General features: G+C 61.0%; 2 protein-coding genes across 2 annotated transcripts in view; one reads left to right on the top strand and one right to left on the bottom strand.

Annotated features, from left to right (window-relative positions):
* The window catches only part of LMBR1 (limb development membrane protein 1), a 232,682-nt gene that overhangs the window by 31,198 nt on the left and 184,848 nt on the right, over positions 1 to 16,636 (top strand). The gene's annotated exons all lie outside the window — the stretch shown is intronic.
* The window catches only part of DNAJB6 (DnaJ heat shock protein family (Hsp40) member B6), a 36,351-nt gene that overhangs the window by 18,676 nt on the left and 1,039 nt on the right, over positions 1 to 16,636 (bottom strand). Inside the window, exons 2-5 of the mRNA XM_056134841.1 lie at positions 7,425 to 7,511; positions 3,715 to 3,824; positions 1,709 to 1,768; positions 1,135 to 1,245 (exon numbers count right to left, since the gene is read on the bottom strand). Coding sequence (XP_055990816.1) covers positions 1,135 to 1,245; positions 1,709 to 1,768; positions 3,715 to 3,824; positions 7,425 to 7,489 — 346 coding nt within the window. The 5' untranslated portion in view covers positions 7,490 to 7,511. The remainder of the gene's footprint in view (positions 1 to 1,134; positions 1,246 to 1,708; positions 1,769 to 3,714; positions 3,825 to 7,424; positions 7,512 to 16,636) is intronic.

Genomic DNA, 16,636 nt, shown 5'->3' with positions numbered 1-16,636 from the left:
TCCTGAGGGCCTGAAAATGGAAGTCCCCCAGGACACCTACGGGAAGGACAGACGCGTCACTGCCACACCGCTCGTCAGGGCTGTCACCGACACATGGAGGCCGAGTGACCATGGGGCCGACCCGGGGCAGAAACGGGCGCCGTGCTCAGACGCCACAGAACTCCCGCTGCAGGACGGGTTGAAAAGCCCGGAGCAGACACCCACTCACACACCCACCGTCCACGCGAGGAGACAGGGCTGGTGTCAGAGCTCCCCATCAGTTTCACCCCAGGGAAGCAAGATCCGGCTCGACTGGTCCTTAAGGGCCTCCCCCGACCCACTCCTTCCGTTACAAGTCGGCTGAGGCAGGCTGCAGAGACAGGACAGGGACTACGGCGCTCACTGGGAATGCAGCCACGTGAGATTCGATCCCCAGGGCACCGCAGCTGTAATTTCCCCCCCCACCCCCCCAGAAGGAAACCCACACACAGGAAAGGCAACGCTGAGGCCTGAGGCGGCCCAGGGCCATCTGCTGGGCGCACAGCTGAGGAGTCCAGCCCAGGCATCTCCCACGTTCTAAGCAGCCCCAGCAGTGACCTGAGCAGCCGGGACCAAGCCCTGGGCACCATGGGTGTGGCCCAAGAACATAAGGAGGGGGGTGATCCCGACACCCTGAAGCCCCCTGGGGACAAACTGATGCAGCGCTCGCCCCCGGAACCGGGGGCGGGGGGGGGGGGGGGGGGGGAGACGGGCTCCAATCTCGCCTCCGGGAAGGCCGCGCTGCCCCTCGGCCTCTCAGGCGGCTCTGGTCAGAGCATGCAGCACCCACCCTGCAGAGCTGCCCCCTCACGGCCAAACCAGCGCAGTGCGCCCAGGCCCGGGCAGGAGACGGCTCAGACCCACGTCTTCCCAACTGGGCCAGGGCCTTCTGTCACCTGAACCCGACTCCGGCCCAGCACCATCACGAAGCTCGCTGGGCAGATCCCACGTCTGAGCCCTCAGCGGCCACCTGAGACGCCACAGGGCAGCTGCTCCTGGCGGGCATGCAGAGCGGGCGACGTCTCCGCGGCACACTCAGGCCCGACCCGGAGCCGGGAGGCTTCCAGACGCCGGCCGGGCCAAGACACCAACTTCAACAGAACAGCCTGGACTCACCGAAGAAGTCGAAGGAAAACGGGTCCCGTCCGCCGAAGAATTCCCTGAAGACATCCTCCGGGTTACGGAATGTGAAGCCGTACTCAAAAGGCCGGTCAAAATGGCTCCCACCTGCGGGGCAAGCAGAGTCGTCCTCAGGGAGCGGCCGGGCCGGGGGAGCCCCAGGAGCCGCCCCAGCACGACCCCGGCCTGGCCCCTTCTCTTCTCGTGAAGCCCTGCACGGCCCGCAGGCTCCCCCGCTGTCCACGGGCCCTGTGGCCCCTCCCAGACGCCCTGGGGCCAGCCCAGGCCCCTCCCGCTGACCGTCCCCGGGAAAGGCACTGGCCTCGCCGAGCGGGGCTCAGGGAGGGCCACGGCAGAGTCCTCCGGGAAACCCGCGTCCTGACAGAACTCGGGGCGCTAAAGCACGCAACCCCACGGGGACGCTACGCCAGGCCCTCTCTTCGCTTTCCCTACAGGAGGCGCATCGGCCTTCGGGCACAGTGGCACTTCAGCTGGCTTCGCGGACGCGAACTGGTCCTTCCTCTCCCCGGCTTGGCCCGTCTCAGACCACAGCGGGGCCGCCCGTACCTACCTCCACCTCCGCTATTTAATCCTTCTTTGCCATATTTGTCGTAGATGTCCCGTTTTTTTGCTGTGAATACAAAAAGAAGTCAGAAAGGACCAACTCTTCTCTTTTCTTGGTTCTGGGGACCCTCTAAGATGCCAGAGACTGAATCCAGGTGAGCCGCATGCAAGGCGAGCGCTCGGCCCACTGTACTGTCTCTCCAACCCAGTACCAAGTTTTTCTTATTCAAAATTCAATAATTACTTCCCAACTGGTCGAGTCAAAGAAAGTACCGATTTTTCACTGTGCCCGCTGGGGACTCAGAGCTCCGGCTCTTGAGTCTCTGCCCTTTTGGTGTTGGGCCACACCCAGCTGGCGGGGCCCGGCCTCGAGCCACCAGCCCAGCCCTCCCTCCTGGTCCCAAGTGAAAGGGAAAGAGGGATGCGAGCTTGGGGCCACGCCCGCGTGAGGGGTCCAGGCGGGGCCAGCGCCGAAGCTCGTCACAGACCACTGGGCGACTACACTTGCGCAAGGGGGCTGAGGGCAGGTGAGACCCCAAAACCAGGTGAAGGTGGAGCTTTGAAAGGGGTCACAGTGATCCAACCGTGGGGAGGCACTTGTCCTGCATGCGGACAACCCAGGCTTCATCCCAACACCCCGTCATGGTGCCCGAGCACACCAGGGTGACCCTGCGCACAGTGGGTGGGACCTGAACGCCAGTAAGTCAGTCAGTCAATAAACAAACACATAAAGCCTGCTCCGATCAATCCCCTTCCTGCGGCAAAACCAGAAGTGCGCTCCCAGGCTGCAGACTTAACGCCCCACGAGGCGTGCTTGCAGGGCAGCGTGGGTGTGTCTGGGCCAGGGGTGGTCACTGGCCACCTGCAGGCCCCCCAGGCAGGAGATGCCTGATGCCTGATGCCCACGGACCCCAGCCACTGGCCCTGAGCACGCTCTCAGCCGCCAACAAGCTCTCCTGTCTGGGCACGGCAGAAGGCCCGGCCGGCCCGGGCTGCTCTACCACGGGCAAGACAGCGACAAAGAAAGCACAGGCAGGGGGCTGGAGCGACAGCACAGCGGGCAGGGCGGTTGCCTCGCACGCAGCAAACGTGGCCGACACAGGTTCGATTCCCAGCATCCCATATGGTCCCCCGAGCACCGCCAGGAGCGATTCCTGAGTGCATGAGCCAGGAGTAACCCCTGAGCATCGCCGGGTGTGACCCAAAAAGCAAAAAAAAAAAAAAAAAAAGCACAGGCGTTTTGGGCCAGCAGGCCCATGGAGCACTCAGGAGGAGCACGGCTCCCCTGCTCACCCCCGGGGAATCAGGACGCCTCACACAGGAGCCGTCACGTTTCCAGAGCGAACAAGGAGCTCGGCTGCCCGTGACCTGCCACACTTGGGACCGCTGGGGGCGGCCAAAGTACAAACATCATCGAAATGAAAATAAAGCACAACTTCCAGAAAGAAATCTCATCTCACTGCCACTCGCTGAAGATACGCCATTACTGTAAGTGATACGTAGGTACCTTGACTTCATGAGACGAGTGATTTCACAGCTAAATCAAAGTAGGAAACAGGGGCAGGAGCGAAAGTACAGCAGGTGGGGCGTCTGGTCCCCGCCATCCCACACGCCCCCCCAGCACTGCAGGAGGGGTCCCGAGTGCCAGCAGAACCCCAAGCGTGCACTGGGGGGGTGGTCCAAAAAACAAAAAGCCACAAAGTAAAATCTAAAGCCGGGGACCAGAGTGACAGTACAGCAAGTGGGACATCTGCCTTGCGCTCAGCGGACCCAGTCCAATCCCGGCCCCCTACAGGGTCCTCCCGCGCACCCCCGGAGATTCCTGAGTGCGGTCAGGAGTCAAGTCCTGGGCATCGCCAGGTGAGGCCCAAAGACAAAAACAAGCCAAACACAGATACGAATTGAACCCAACAGCCAGGGCAACAGCAGAGCCGGAACTCCTTCTCAGGCCCAGCCACAGGCATGGAGGTGTGGCCGACACTCACCGGAGCCCGGGGGAGGGGGGGCACTCACCATCTGAAAGCACCTCATAGGCCTCGGCCACCTGTTTGAACTTTCTCTCTGCCTCTTCTTTATTCTCAGGGTTCTTATCTGGATGCCACTTCAGTGCCAGTTTCCGGTACCTAGAGAAGAACGGAAGGGTGTTCATCGCGCCCGAGCACAGAGACCGACGGCAGGAAGGGGCAAGGGCAGGGCTGGAGTCGCCAGGGGGTATCAGCCGGAGCCTCCCGCGACCCATCACGTGACCATGAACTTCTAATCCAAAAAGCAACACAAACCAACACCCGGGAAGAGGGAAGCGGAGAAACCCCAGAGCAGGTGGGGGAGGCCCCGCTGACTGAGCCAGAGGGCCCCAGCCCCCACTCCGAGGTTTCCAGCGTGGCAGGGGGTCCCAGTGTCCCCTGGCTTTCTCACCCCTCCCAGATCCTGTCGGGGGCCAGAGGCGTAGACAGTGGGTACAGCATTTGACCTGCAAGCCAGCTGACCGGGTTCGATACCAACATCCCATACGGTCTCTCAAGCGTGCCAGGGGTGACTCCTGGGTGCAGAGCCAGAGAGTAAAACCAGACCTGATAGTCCCAGGGCTGAAGAAACAATACTTTAGAAGGACTTAAGAACTTCCCAGGGGGCTGGAGCGATAGCACAGCGGGGAGGGCGTTTGCCTTGCACGCAGCCAACATGGCCGACACAGGTTCGATCCCCAGCATCCCATATGGTCCCCTGAGCACCACCAGGAGCAATTCCTGAGTGCATGAGCCAGGAGTAACCCCTGAGCATCACCAGGTGTGACCCAAAAAGAAAAAAAAAAAAATTCCCAGAACTGAAGATTACAGGCACCGAGATCTAAGAGGCCCAAAAGGTTCCAGTGAAAATACTAGGAGAACTCCAAGACACACTGTATTCGAAATGACAAAACCAGGGGTGGAGCAATAGCACAGCAGGGAGGGCGTTCGCCTTGCACACGGCTGACCCAGGTTCGATTCCCAGCATCCCATGGGGTCCCCCAAGCACCACCAGGAGTAATTCCTAAGTGCAGAGCCAGGAGAAACCCCTGAGCATCGCCAGTGTGACCCAAAAAAACAAAACAACAAAAAAAAGGACAAAATCCAAAGATAGAGAACGAATACTGAATGCAGCCAGATGTAAAACTTGCACACAAAGGAAAGCTCCGAAGATGTGCGGACCTATCAAATGAGACCCCTGAGCCGGAAGAATATGGAAGGGGATAGAACAAGAACTCGTGGGATGAATGCCTGACCGGAACACTCCATCCAGCCTGATTATTGTTCCGATTTGAAAGAACTGCACAGAGCTTCGGGGAGAGGCAACAGTTTAGGGAACTCAGAGCCCTGGAGCCAGTTTTGCAAGAAGCTCCTTTAAAGCAGAGGAGAAAGTTCCCAGCATGTGGCACTGGGCGTGGCACTCAGTGCTGGTGCATCTATTGTCCTCTACTAAGGTTTAAAAACACACAATTTATCATCGCAAACTGACTTTCCCCGATTTATTTTCTGATGAATTCTCCTTGCCATTCCTGTGTCATTGGACCAAGGAATAGGAAATGAATGTTATATGCCTGCCAGGGCGGTGGGGGCACCCCGGGACACTGGGGGCCTGGACACCTCTCGCCTGTAGCCCTGTAGCGACGCCACATGAACAACTTTGTAATCACGGCATCTCAAGCCGTCCTGGAAGTAAAAACCTAAATGAAGGAGCAAGGAACCCCAAAGCTCCAACACGACTGCTCACGGCGACCAGCTCCTGCGCCCTCCCCAGGGCTGCAAGGCCGAGACCGCAGGAAAAGCGCCCGAGTCCCCCAGAGGAGGCTGTGCTGCCCGCGTCTCAGTGGTCACTCTGCGGGGCCGGGGAGCCCGGGAGACCCAAGGCGGTGGGGGGACAGAGCAGGGCGGCTGGGAGGGTTGTGTTCGTGAAGCCCTGGCAGTCCTGTGAAACTATAAATCATAACCGAGAAAATAAAAAATATCTTGAAAAGCCACGAAGTCACGAATCATGAAGCCCATCAAACTCACATTCTTTCTAAAAATTCAAGCTTGGACATGACATGTGACTAAAAACAGCTTTTGGGGCCAGAGCGACAGACAGCGGCTAAGGCGGCGTTCGCCTCGCACTCGGCCAACCTGGGTCCGATCCCCAGCATCCCATAAGGGCTCCTGAGCCGAGCGCAGAGCCAGGAGTCGGCACCGAGCACTGCCAGGTGGGGCCCAAGGAACAAGTCCCAGAAAGTCTTCAGGGCTGACCCCAGCCATACCACTCCTCCAGAACCAAGAGCAAGGAAGGCCGAGGAGCGTCCACGGCCGGCCAGGGCAGGCGACGGCACTCTCGGAGCACAAGGGCTGCGCTGTGGCGGAGGCCGGCCAGGGGCGGCGCTGGCCACAGGGCAGGAGCCAGGCCCAGGGTGCTGTCAGAAGCTTCTCCCTTTTCCATAGTGGAACAGGAGCTGGCAGAGGGCTGGGCCCGGTACGTGGCCGTCTGTCCAGCTGGGCCCAAGTCCTGGCACCGCATGGTCCCCACGCACCAGCTGGCCCAGAAACCAAAGGGGAACAGGATCTACTGGGGAAGGACCGCCCTGACCCTCAGCACCCCATACGGTTCCCCAAGCACCACCAGGAGGAATTCCTGAGTGCAGAGCCAGGAGTAATGCTTGGGTATTGCTGGATGTGACCTAAACAGCCAAATTTGGGGGGGGGGGGGCGGTGTCTGGGGACACACAGTGATGCTCAGGGGTCAGCCCCAGCAGCTGGAGCATGAAACGAGGGCTGCCAGCCTGCAGGGCAATCACCTTACCCCCATCTGTCTCCCTCCCACAATAAACGCATGTATCAGTCCTAACACAGCAGACAGTGCGCGGAGGTCCAGAGGCTGCGGCTGGGAGTGCCCGCAGCCCACTGTGGCAGTGCTCACGGCCACCGTCCCAGCCTGCCCGCCACAGAGCGGGCTTCTCCTGGGCGAGCGCCCGACCTGATTTTCCACCTGCAAACAGGCCCAGGATGGCAGCAGAGCAGCCCGGCTGATCGGGCGCCTGGAACGCCCCTGGAGCTCCCAAGTGCTTACTTCCGTCTGCAGAGACACCCAGGCTTCCTGCCCACGTCCGAGGGGCCAAGGCAGGACTCGGACGTGCAGGCCAGCATCGGCACGCCAGAGCACAGAGGGGCCATGCAGCCCTCGGGGCAGCCGGCCACAGCAGCTCCCACGCGGCTGTCGGCTGGAGAGGCAGCTGCCAGCGTCTGAAGTGGAGAGGCAGCTGCCAGCGTCTGAAGCGTCTGAAGCACCGGCTCAAGGCTGGTAGGGGCTGGACTGGTCAACTCCACCTCCAAGACCGAGGTCAGGAGGTCACTCAGTGGTCACTACCTGCATGGGCGCCCAAGTTCACTTCCCAGCCCTAACTCGAAATCTAATGTCAAGGTTCGAGGGGATTACTTCAAACTGTCAGTCAAGTTTCTGTCTCCTTCCAACAGAAGTGGAAGCTGCTGCCCCACGACGGCTGAGGAGGATACGGAGTGACCTTCTTGTCCCCACATGACAACTGACTTGAGCCGGGGCCGTAACTGGGAGGCCAAAGGTGGCTTGTTAATTGCTGAAGTTAAAATTAACCTGCAGCATATTACCCTTGACTTCGTAAAGCCACTTTAACAGGCGTTATAAGGATCTGCTGCCTATCCACCAAGGACAAGCGCAGGTTTCTTATGCCACAAACAGTTACTTACGCCTTTTTAATGTCCTCGGCTGAGGCATGTCTCTGCACGCCTAGAACTTCATAGTAATCCACCATGTTTGAACAGGTCCTCGGAGTCCTGCAATTAAAGGCACGGTCAGAGAACCCTGGCAGGGCTGGGGCCAGCGGGGCGCGGGGCCAGAGAGGGGTCACCTCCCCCCCGCTCTGACCACTAGCTTCTCGGCTGGGACTCTGTCCAAACTCCCGCCCTCTTCGCGGGGGGAGAAAACAGGCCAAGCGAACCTAATAATAGCCCGATCTAAATAAACCCGACAGGTGCCACGAGGCGCCCTGCGTGTCCCCGGGACAGCTGAGACAGCGCCGGGCTCTTCTCTCCTGGACTCTTCTCCCCTGGACCCGCCCCCGCTGGGCGGACTGCCCCCACCCCACCCAAGATAAGCAGCGGCCCCTCCCCTGGGAGCATGAGGCCAGACCCACCCGTCAGGCGGCCGGTCACCAAGCAGCGGTCACCAAGCAGCGTACTCTGCGGACCCGTGGCCGGCCACAGCAGGAGGACGGGCCCAGGGAGGCAGCAGCAGGGGACTGGCCACACCCCGAGAAGCCTCGGGCTCACGATATCACAGGGGCCAATGCGGAGCCCAGGCCGAGGAGCACCACCATGCTGGCCCAAACCCCAAACCCCAAACCCCCAGACTGTCCACCAGCCCCAGTACCACCAGGAGGGCCCTGGGCTCTCCAGTCGAGTTGGCCAGCCACACCCCCAACTGAAACCAATTCAAATCAAACGCATCCTGTTCGCACCACCTCCGACAGGGTGTAACCCCCAGCTCCAAAAGTAAACAAGCGGGGCTGGGAGCGACAGCACAGCGGGTAGGGCGTTTGCCTTGCACTCGGCTGACCTGGGTCCGATCCCCGGCATCCCATACGGTCCCCTGAGCACTGCTGTAATTCCTGAGTGCAAAGCCAGGAGTAACCCAAGCATTGCTGGGTGTGACCCAAAAAGGGAGAAAAAGAAAAAGTAAGCATGGTGCCAACCATCTAAACCACTTTACTACCAGGTGCCCTGGGGCCAGGCAGGGTGCTCGGCTGGCTCAGTGCTCAGGACACCTGCCATGAAGTGCGGCGGGCCGCCCAGCATGCTCGGAGTGGTCTGCTACGTTGGGTCCCGGGCAAAGCGCACCCCAGCTAACCCCGCCGGGAGACACCAGCACCCACAACCTCCCGTGCGGCCCCATGCCAGCACAACTACCACACGTGGCAGGCGGGGAAGAGAACACACACGCCCAGAGCCACTTTGCTAGGACAGCAGGATAGCATCTGCCCTGCGTTCGGCCCGCCCAGGCTGGACCCGGCATCCCACAGGGTCCCCAGAGCCCTGAGCACCGCTGGATGTGGCCACGTCTTAAACTCGTTTCACTGAGCAAAGACAAGATGAAACGTCACAACTAGAAGTCACTCCTCCTCTCCAAACAAGATGCCCACCCGCTACACTCCGACTTGTACCCAAGGGCTGCTGTGGGCCGGAGACAGCACAGGGCCTGTCGCTGGCCTCTGTGTCCCAGCCACCCTCGTTCACACCCTGACTCCAAACACGGTCCCCAAGGCTGGAGCCATAGCACAGGGCCAGAGCCACAGCACAGCGGGGAGGGCGTTTGCCTTGCACACGGCCGACCCAGGTTCGATTCCCAGCACCACCAGGAGTGATCTTTGAGTGCAGACCCAGGAGGAACCCCTGAGCATCGCTAGGTGTGACCCAAAAAGCAAACGCGGTCCCCAAAACACCCCGTCACGAGTCCCGACCTGAGCAGGAGCTACTGATGGGCCCAGCATCCACCCACACCAACATTCGCGGGCACGTAAACGGCTTCGCAACTCCATGACTCATGTGGAAGAGACGCCACGCCGCTGAATGGTCCCAGCTCCCAAGGTCCCTCCACGCCGCGCCGTGCGGACAGCAGAGAAGCCCAGGGCTCAACGAGCACCAGCCCGCTGGGCCCCACCACTGAGAAATACTGAGAACAAGCCCCACAAGGCACAGTATTCGGTTTCTACCCAGGGAGCTGGGAAACTGGGCCAATGTGGAGGGCAGTCACCCGGGGGTGGGACTGGGCTGGAACACCCAATGCCTAAACAACTTTGTAAGTTAGTGTTTAAGTGAAGTTTCAAACATAAAAAAAAAAAAAAAGGCAGGGTCAGAGTGATAGTACAGGGTGTTTGCCTGGCATGGGCCGACCCAAGTTCAACCCCCATATGGTCCCATACGGTCCCCCATGCACCACTCGGAGTAACTCCTGAGTGCAGAGCCAGGAATAACCCCTGAGCATCGCCACGGGTGACCCAAAACACACGCTGGCTGAAGAAATCTACATTTCCTCCCCAGGAACCCAATCAAGTAACCCAACACAAGAGATCATTCTCAGAGAGGAGAGAGCACAGCAGGAGGGGCACCTGCCCTGCACGCGGCTGACCCTGGTCTGGTCCCCAAGCCCTGCCAGGAGTCAAACCCACGCTCGGTGTGGCCCCAGGGGCATAGAAAGAGGGCAGCAGGGAAGGCGCTAGCCTGGCACACAGTCGAGCACACACGGTCCTCTGAGCACTGCCGGGAGTGAACAAGCACTGCCAGGTGTGGCCCAAAACACACGGGGGAAAACGGCCACAGCTGTACCGAGTGGAGGCGGCATGAAAAGGGGCCAGCCGGGAGAACTGGCGCGAGCCCACGGAGGGACCCGAGGCGGGCAGCTCGAGGAAGGCCGCCAGGCTCAGCTGGCAGCTCAAAGAAGGGACGGAGCGCGGAGCACGGCAGGACCCTGCACACAGGTCTCTCCCCAGCACCCGGAACGGTCCCCCGCACAGCTGGGGGTGGCCCCAAACCCAAGATAAATAACAAGCCAAGGAATCTGGTAATAAAGCAAAATATTCCTATCGAAAATAGTGCATAAAATTTAACTTTAGCCTTTAAAAAAAAAAACCCATCCACAGGGCACGTCCATGAGGGGCCCAGCTCCACGCCCCGAGAGCGGAGTCCCCAGCACAGCGTGGCCCCACACCGGGCCGAGCCAGGCCAACCTGGTTTTGAGCCTTGGCGTCCCATCGGGCCTCCCGACCCCTGAGCAGTGTCGGAGCACGACGCTAGTAACTAAACAATGAACAAACGAAAGGCAATTCCGGGCCCCGTGGGTGAGGAGGCAGCAGGCCAGAGACCAGCGCCCGGCCGGACACCCTCGCCCCCTGCAAGGAGCGCGCGTGGCAAGGCCCGCAGCACATGGGCACCGGGGTGGACGCGACCGGAGGGGGCTACAATCTGGCTCTTTCCCTCTTTCCACCCGCGTGTTCTCTGAATGTCCCTCCTGTCTCCCGGTGCCCTAAATAAGACCCATGTCAGCTGGGGCCCTGGGACAGCAGGTGGCCGACCCAAGTCCCATCCGACACCCCACATGGTTTCCCCAAGCACCGCCAGGTGTGACCCAAAACCACGAGAGAACAAAAAGTCCCGGTGGGGCCCGAGAGCCGGCGCTGGGGGTCCTGCTCGCCTCTCGTGAGCCCAGGCCAGGCATGAGCCCTGAGCACCACCGGCTGTGACGCCTCCCTACACGACCCCCCCCCCCCCCCGAGTCACAGAGGCATTCCGCTGAGCTGGGCACCAACTCGGGCTGAGGGTCAGTCTGCTGTGGCTCATGGGCACCCAGGAGTGGGCTCCGGCGGGCAGCAGTGACCCTGAAAAGGCCGCGTGCAGTCAAGGCTTCACTCTCAACGGGAAGCACATCGGGTACGGGGGGGCGGCTGTGCCCGCCCAGGCCATCGACCCCCCTGCTCAGGCTGGCTCCTGGCCCACCTGGGTGCCGGGGCTCTGCCAGAGCAGCTCTTGCAAGGACGGTGCCCGGCCCATCTGTGAGACTCGCCAGCGCGCGCTCCCAAGCGGTGCAGGAACATATGCCCCTCGGCTGCGTGTGGCCCAGAAACAAAAGCCGCAGGACAGGAAGGCAAGAAACAAAACCCCGTGGCAGCTCACGGTCCCTCGGGTTTCTGTGCTCAGCCACGCTGTGAGGCTGGAACCCGAGACGGGAACGGGAGCCAGCGACGGCCAGAAAGGCTCAGAGGGCCGTGGCCGACAGGGAAGGAAGGGGTCCACGGGGGCGGGGGGCCCAACCCGCAGCACTGCGGGGAGTGGCCCCCAGACCCTGAGCACTGCTCAGGGGCCCCCAAAATAAAGACAAGAACTCAGGACAGATTCGAAATTCAAAATTATACATACAGATAAAAGTGGAGACGGGGCTGGACAGGTCCCGCCCCCAGCACCAGGGGTGATTCCTGAGCGCAGAACCAGGTGTGACCCAAACACTGAAAATAAAAGAAATACAACAACAAAGCAAGCTTTTAAACAGCTTATGAGCCGGTAGGTGGGGCAATTCTGGGGGGAAATTCCAAGGCCCAGCTCTGTACAGGCGCCGAACCCCAGCCACCGGCACTGGAGACACCCTTGCCCCTGCCGGCCCCGCCAGCCCCCCTGCCACACCCTGGCGTGGGGCGGACGAAGCCGGACAGCACCGCAGGGATATCCACCCCAAGGGGAAGGCACTCGCCACCTTGCAAGCGGTAGGTGGTGTGACCCAGAGGGCACGGGTGGCCCTCCCAGCACCGGCCACTCCGAGGAAGCGTCTCCCCGCTCCCTCTGGACAAAGCACCTGCCCCACTTTCTGCGCTGTTCGGTGACACCCCAGCTCGGCACTCGTGACACCGCAGCCGTCCTGCGTCCCGCTGAGGCCCGGCAGTCCCTGCGGGCTCCCCGTCTCTCTCTCTGGCCTTGCCGGGGTCACTCCTGCCTCCTGCTGTCGCCCAACCCTCACCACGGGAAAGCTCGTTGGGGCCACCCAGGTTCTGCCAGGGGGGCGGGTCGTGCAGGACCAGGGGCCGGAGCGCGGGCACAGCACCTGCCGACCCCCTGGCCCTGGCCGCAAAGCCAGGAGGAAGCCCTGAGCAACAGCGGGCGTGACCCCAAAAAACAAACACAAAAAATCAAAAACTAAAGCTGCTAATCCACTCCCTGGGATGACATGGGAAACCCAATCGAATCAACAATCAGCAAACGCCCTCCACAAACAGCGTCCGGGGCCCGTGCCTGTCACCCCTGTCGCCGGGCCGAGCGCGTCCTCCTTGGAGACTCTCGCCTGGGCATGAGCCCAGCCCCACACGGCGACCCGCGGACCCTCGTCCTGGACCGTGTAAAGGGCCGGGGAGAGACAAGGGTGGGCCAGGGGCCTGCCCTGGCTGCTACTCTGGGCCCCCACACGACCCCGGGACAGAGGCGACCGGAGCCCAGCGGGCTGGGTCCTTCCAAGGCGCGATGACAGTCCACCTGACTCGGAGGACTCCACGCAGCCCACCCCCCTCCTGCTCTCCCCACCTCCGCCCACGGCAGGTCAGGCACCTGCATCATGACGTGTAGCCCCCACGTGTGGTCCCGAGCACCAGGACTGACTGAGGCCCGAGGAAACTCCTACTTCCTGGCCTGAGCGTGTCCAGCAGCCGCGTGGTGATGGCTGCAGTTCAAGTACCTCTACCGAGGCTTGCAGTTACCCTGCATGGGAACAGCTGCAACCCTGCGCTACACCGGCCAGCCAATGTGCAGTTCCTCCACAAGCGCAACCAACGCCACTGCCTGCATTGACAAACTTGCTGCGACAGTTCCCGAGGCTCATCTCTGGTCATCTCCGCCAAGGCTGAGACGTCCCTTCACTGAGGCGACGGACAAAGGACGCCGCCTTTACGGACTCCGTCCCGGGGCGCCTCTGGAGAGATGGACAGAGGCCTGGCCCCTGCCCTGCACGCAGCTGACCCTGGTGCAGTCCCCCAAAGAGCAGCGGGGGTGACCCCCAAGCATAGCCGGGACAGCCGCGTCAAAAGAAAAACAGAAAAGCACCGAAGGCTCCTGGACGCCGGGTTTTCTCCAAATGCTCCCGTTGATCGTGCGGAAGCTCCCTGGGCGTTCACGCACCTCGAGTGACCAACACTGCTCCTGGAGGCTCTGGGCACTTCGGCAGGGAGGGGACACGTGTCGGGGCAACTATGGACACAGCCCTTAGCCACAATAAGCTTTCAAGCGATAAAACAGTGAAATCCAACTTTTCCAAAGGCAGCTCCTCGCAGGCTGGTGCACAGGGCCGGGAGCCGCCGTCCCCAGCACCGTGAGCATGTGTCCAGCATGTGTCCACCTGTCGGAGCGGCACGGGGAGCAGGCGGGTGTCCCAGAGCGGGGGCGGCAAGAGCTGGTCCCCGACCAGGAGGGGCTCCCAGCTCCCTCGGGCTGTCTCGGGGCAGGGGTGTGACTCCAGAGGCCCCGGTGTTGCCTGTGTCCCTGAAACCTTATCTCGATCAGCTCCGACTATAAATAATACAGGAAAGTTCAGCGACTCGAGGTGCTCCCTGAGTTAGCTCAAAAAAGCCAAGTTTTAAACACAACTTAGCTGGTCCCTTGAGGCCGTGAAAGTCTGATTCTATGCCTGTTTTGAACTGTCACTGTTCTTTAGTGGAGAGGATGGAATCAAGTCTCGCCCGCGAGCACGGAGATGCTGGGATCCCAGATGCTGGTTCTAATGATTTTCGGAAAGACTTTCCCGCAGCTGGAGAGACAGTCCAGCAGGCAAGGCGCTTGCCTAGAACACGGATGTCCCGGGCCCAATCCCTGGCGCCCACATGGTCTCCCTCGCACCAGATGGGCTGCTCCCTGAGCACCGCCAGGTGTGGCCCAAAAGACAAAGATCTCCTAAATCCTAATAATCCACCATTACCGAGAACACAGACAATGTGCCTGGTTAATACAAACCCACCAAGGCGAACCGAACGGGTGAGTCCAGAGGGGCTCCCTGCCACCTCCCCCACACACACCCCCAGGAAGCTTCTCTAGGGCACCAGGGTCAGCTGGAGGCGGAAGCAGGGGACACATAGGCACGCGGCCATCCTGGTTCAATCCCGGCAGCCCGTGTGGTCCCTGAGCAGTCAAGTGTGGCCCGAGGAACAGAAGGGACTGGCTGGAGGCGGAGCTGAGGAGAAGCACTTCCGTCCTCAGTGCCCGGCAGGCGCTGCCACCACGGAGGCCCAGAGCTGGTCCCAGAGCAGCTCCCGCTGGGCCAGCGCCCGCCCGCCCCAAGGGGCGACCCTCCCGGGGACGACCACCACCTTCCCGAAACAAAACAGCCCCGCGAGCGAGCGTTCCTAAACTCGACGCCATTCACTACAAAAGGGGTAAATCGGGACACACAGAAACCACGAAGACTCGCTCACTCGGGCCCGTCTGTGAGCACGCTGGGTCCGGGCCAGCGCTCCAGACGAAGGCACAGGCGGCCCTCGCATGCCCACGGGCGCCTCCCTCACTCCTCAGGGCGCCGGGGACATACGTGGGGCTCAGGCAGGACCCACGGCTTTCCCCTCTGCTGCGGGGAACCACACCGGGCTGTGCTCACGGCCCCCTCCAGGCGGGGGCAACCTGAACAGGCCAGCCGTGTGCTCAGTGAGCACCAAGGTGAACCCCCGGTACTCTCCCCCCAGCCCCTAGGGAAACACCCTTCCAAAGGAATGAGCCTTCGCTCAACAAGGAAAAGCAAACAGAGGAGTGTGCGGGCAAACTGCTCCGCCATCCATCAACAATGGCTGCTGTTCCTTTTTTTTTTTTTTTGCTTTTTGGATCACACCCGGCGATGCTCAGGGGTTACTCCTGGCTCAGGCACTCAGGAATTACTCCTGGAGGTACTCGGGGGACCATATGGGACGCTGGGAATCGAACCCGAGTAGGCCATGTTGGCGGCATACAAGGCAAACGCCCTACCCACTGTGCTGTCGCTCCAGCCCCCTGCCGTTCCTTTCAAATGGTCACAGTCCCCACCTACTTCAGAAGGTCCAACAGAAAACCACGGCTACGTAGGGGCTTTTCCAGACCATGAAAGAGGGTCTGAAGAACTTCGGAAAATTTTCTCCTGGGGCGGGAGCGACGGTGAGGCCGGGAGGGTGCTTGTCCCGTAGGGTTCCCCAAGCCCACGGGGTGATTCCCGAGCCATCAGGAGTGCCCAGAGCATCGCCGGATGGTCCAAAACGAAAGGAAGAGAGTGTCTTCTCCCATATGCTACAACCCTTAGAAATGTTCTTTTTCAAGTTAATTTTCCCCAGATAAGATCAAGGTCGTGCCTTGCACGCGGCCGACCCAGGTTCCATCTGTGCGTCCCGTATGGTCCCCCTGCCCGGAGTGATTCCCGAACACAGAGCCGGGAGGAACCCCTGCGCATCACTGCATGGGACCCAAAAACCAGAAAAATCACATTTCTTGTTATCAAGGTTTTGGGTTTGCTGCTTATTTCCCCCATTTTATCTGCCTGGTTGGCCTGGTGCTGGGAGGCTGCCTACTGGCCCTCGGGTGCAGACTGAACGTGGGTGTCCCCACACCCCACTGTGGACCCCTCTGATCCTAACAGCCTATTTAAAATGCAACATTTGGGGGTTTGTTTTGGGGTTTTTTTTTGGGGGGGGGGTCACAATGGGCACTGCTCAGGGCTGACTCCTGGGCTCTGCGTTCAGGAATCAGTCCTGGCAGTGTTCAGGGAACCACACAGATGCCGGGGATCGAACCTGGCTTCACCTCATACAAGTGGCTTACCAGCTGCACTCTATCTCTGGCCCTGAGGGCTTGGGAGATTTTTTATGGGGGGGAGGGGGATGACGCCCACCCCGAGGTGCTCAGAGGTCACTGCTTGCAGTCCCGGGGGTGGGGGACCATATGGGGTGCTGGAGTTTGAACCCAGGTCAGCTGTGTACAAGGCAAGCACCCCCCTTGCTGCAGTCTCTCCAGTCCCCAGACGAAAGCACCTTTGCCTTTTTTTTGGGGGGGGGGCGGAATCACACCCCGCCGTGCTCAGGGGAGCATATGGGATGTCAGAGACCAAACCCAGGTCAGCCGTGTGCAAGGCAGGTGCCCTACCCACTGACCCACTGTCCACCGCTGTGGCCCAGGGCAGGGGGGTGGAAGTTGGGGACCGAGCCCAGCAGAGCTCAGGGGCCATTCGGGGCAGACCTGGGGACCATGTAGGTACTGGGGGTTGACCTCGGCCTGCACTACCGGTACAGACGGACGAGGACCTGCCTGCTGGACTTTCTGGCCGCGTTCTCCCCCGGACAAGCACCTCACTCGGTCTCCACCTTCTCTCTCCCGCTCAACTGGAAACAGCCACGCTGGGCTCAACCGCCTTAACTAGGGGCGGA

Source organism: Sorex fumeus, unplaced genomic scaffold (genome assembly GCF_029834395.1).
Source record: "Sorex fumeus unplaced genomic scaffold, SorFum_2.1 ptg000107l, whole genome shotgun sequence".
NCBI lineage: Eukaryota > Metazoa > Chordata > Mammalia > Eulipotyphla > Soricidae > Sorex > Sorex fumeus.
Note: the sequence above shows the minus strand (reverse complement) of the source record. Positions and strands in the feature narration are given on the sequence as shown.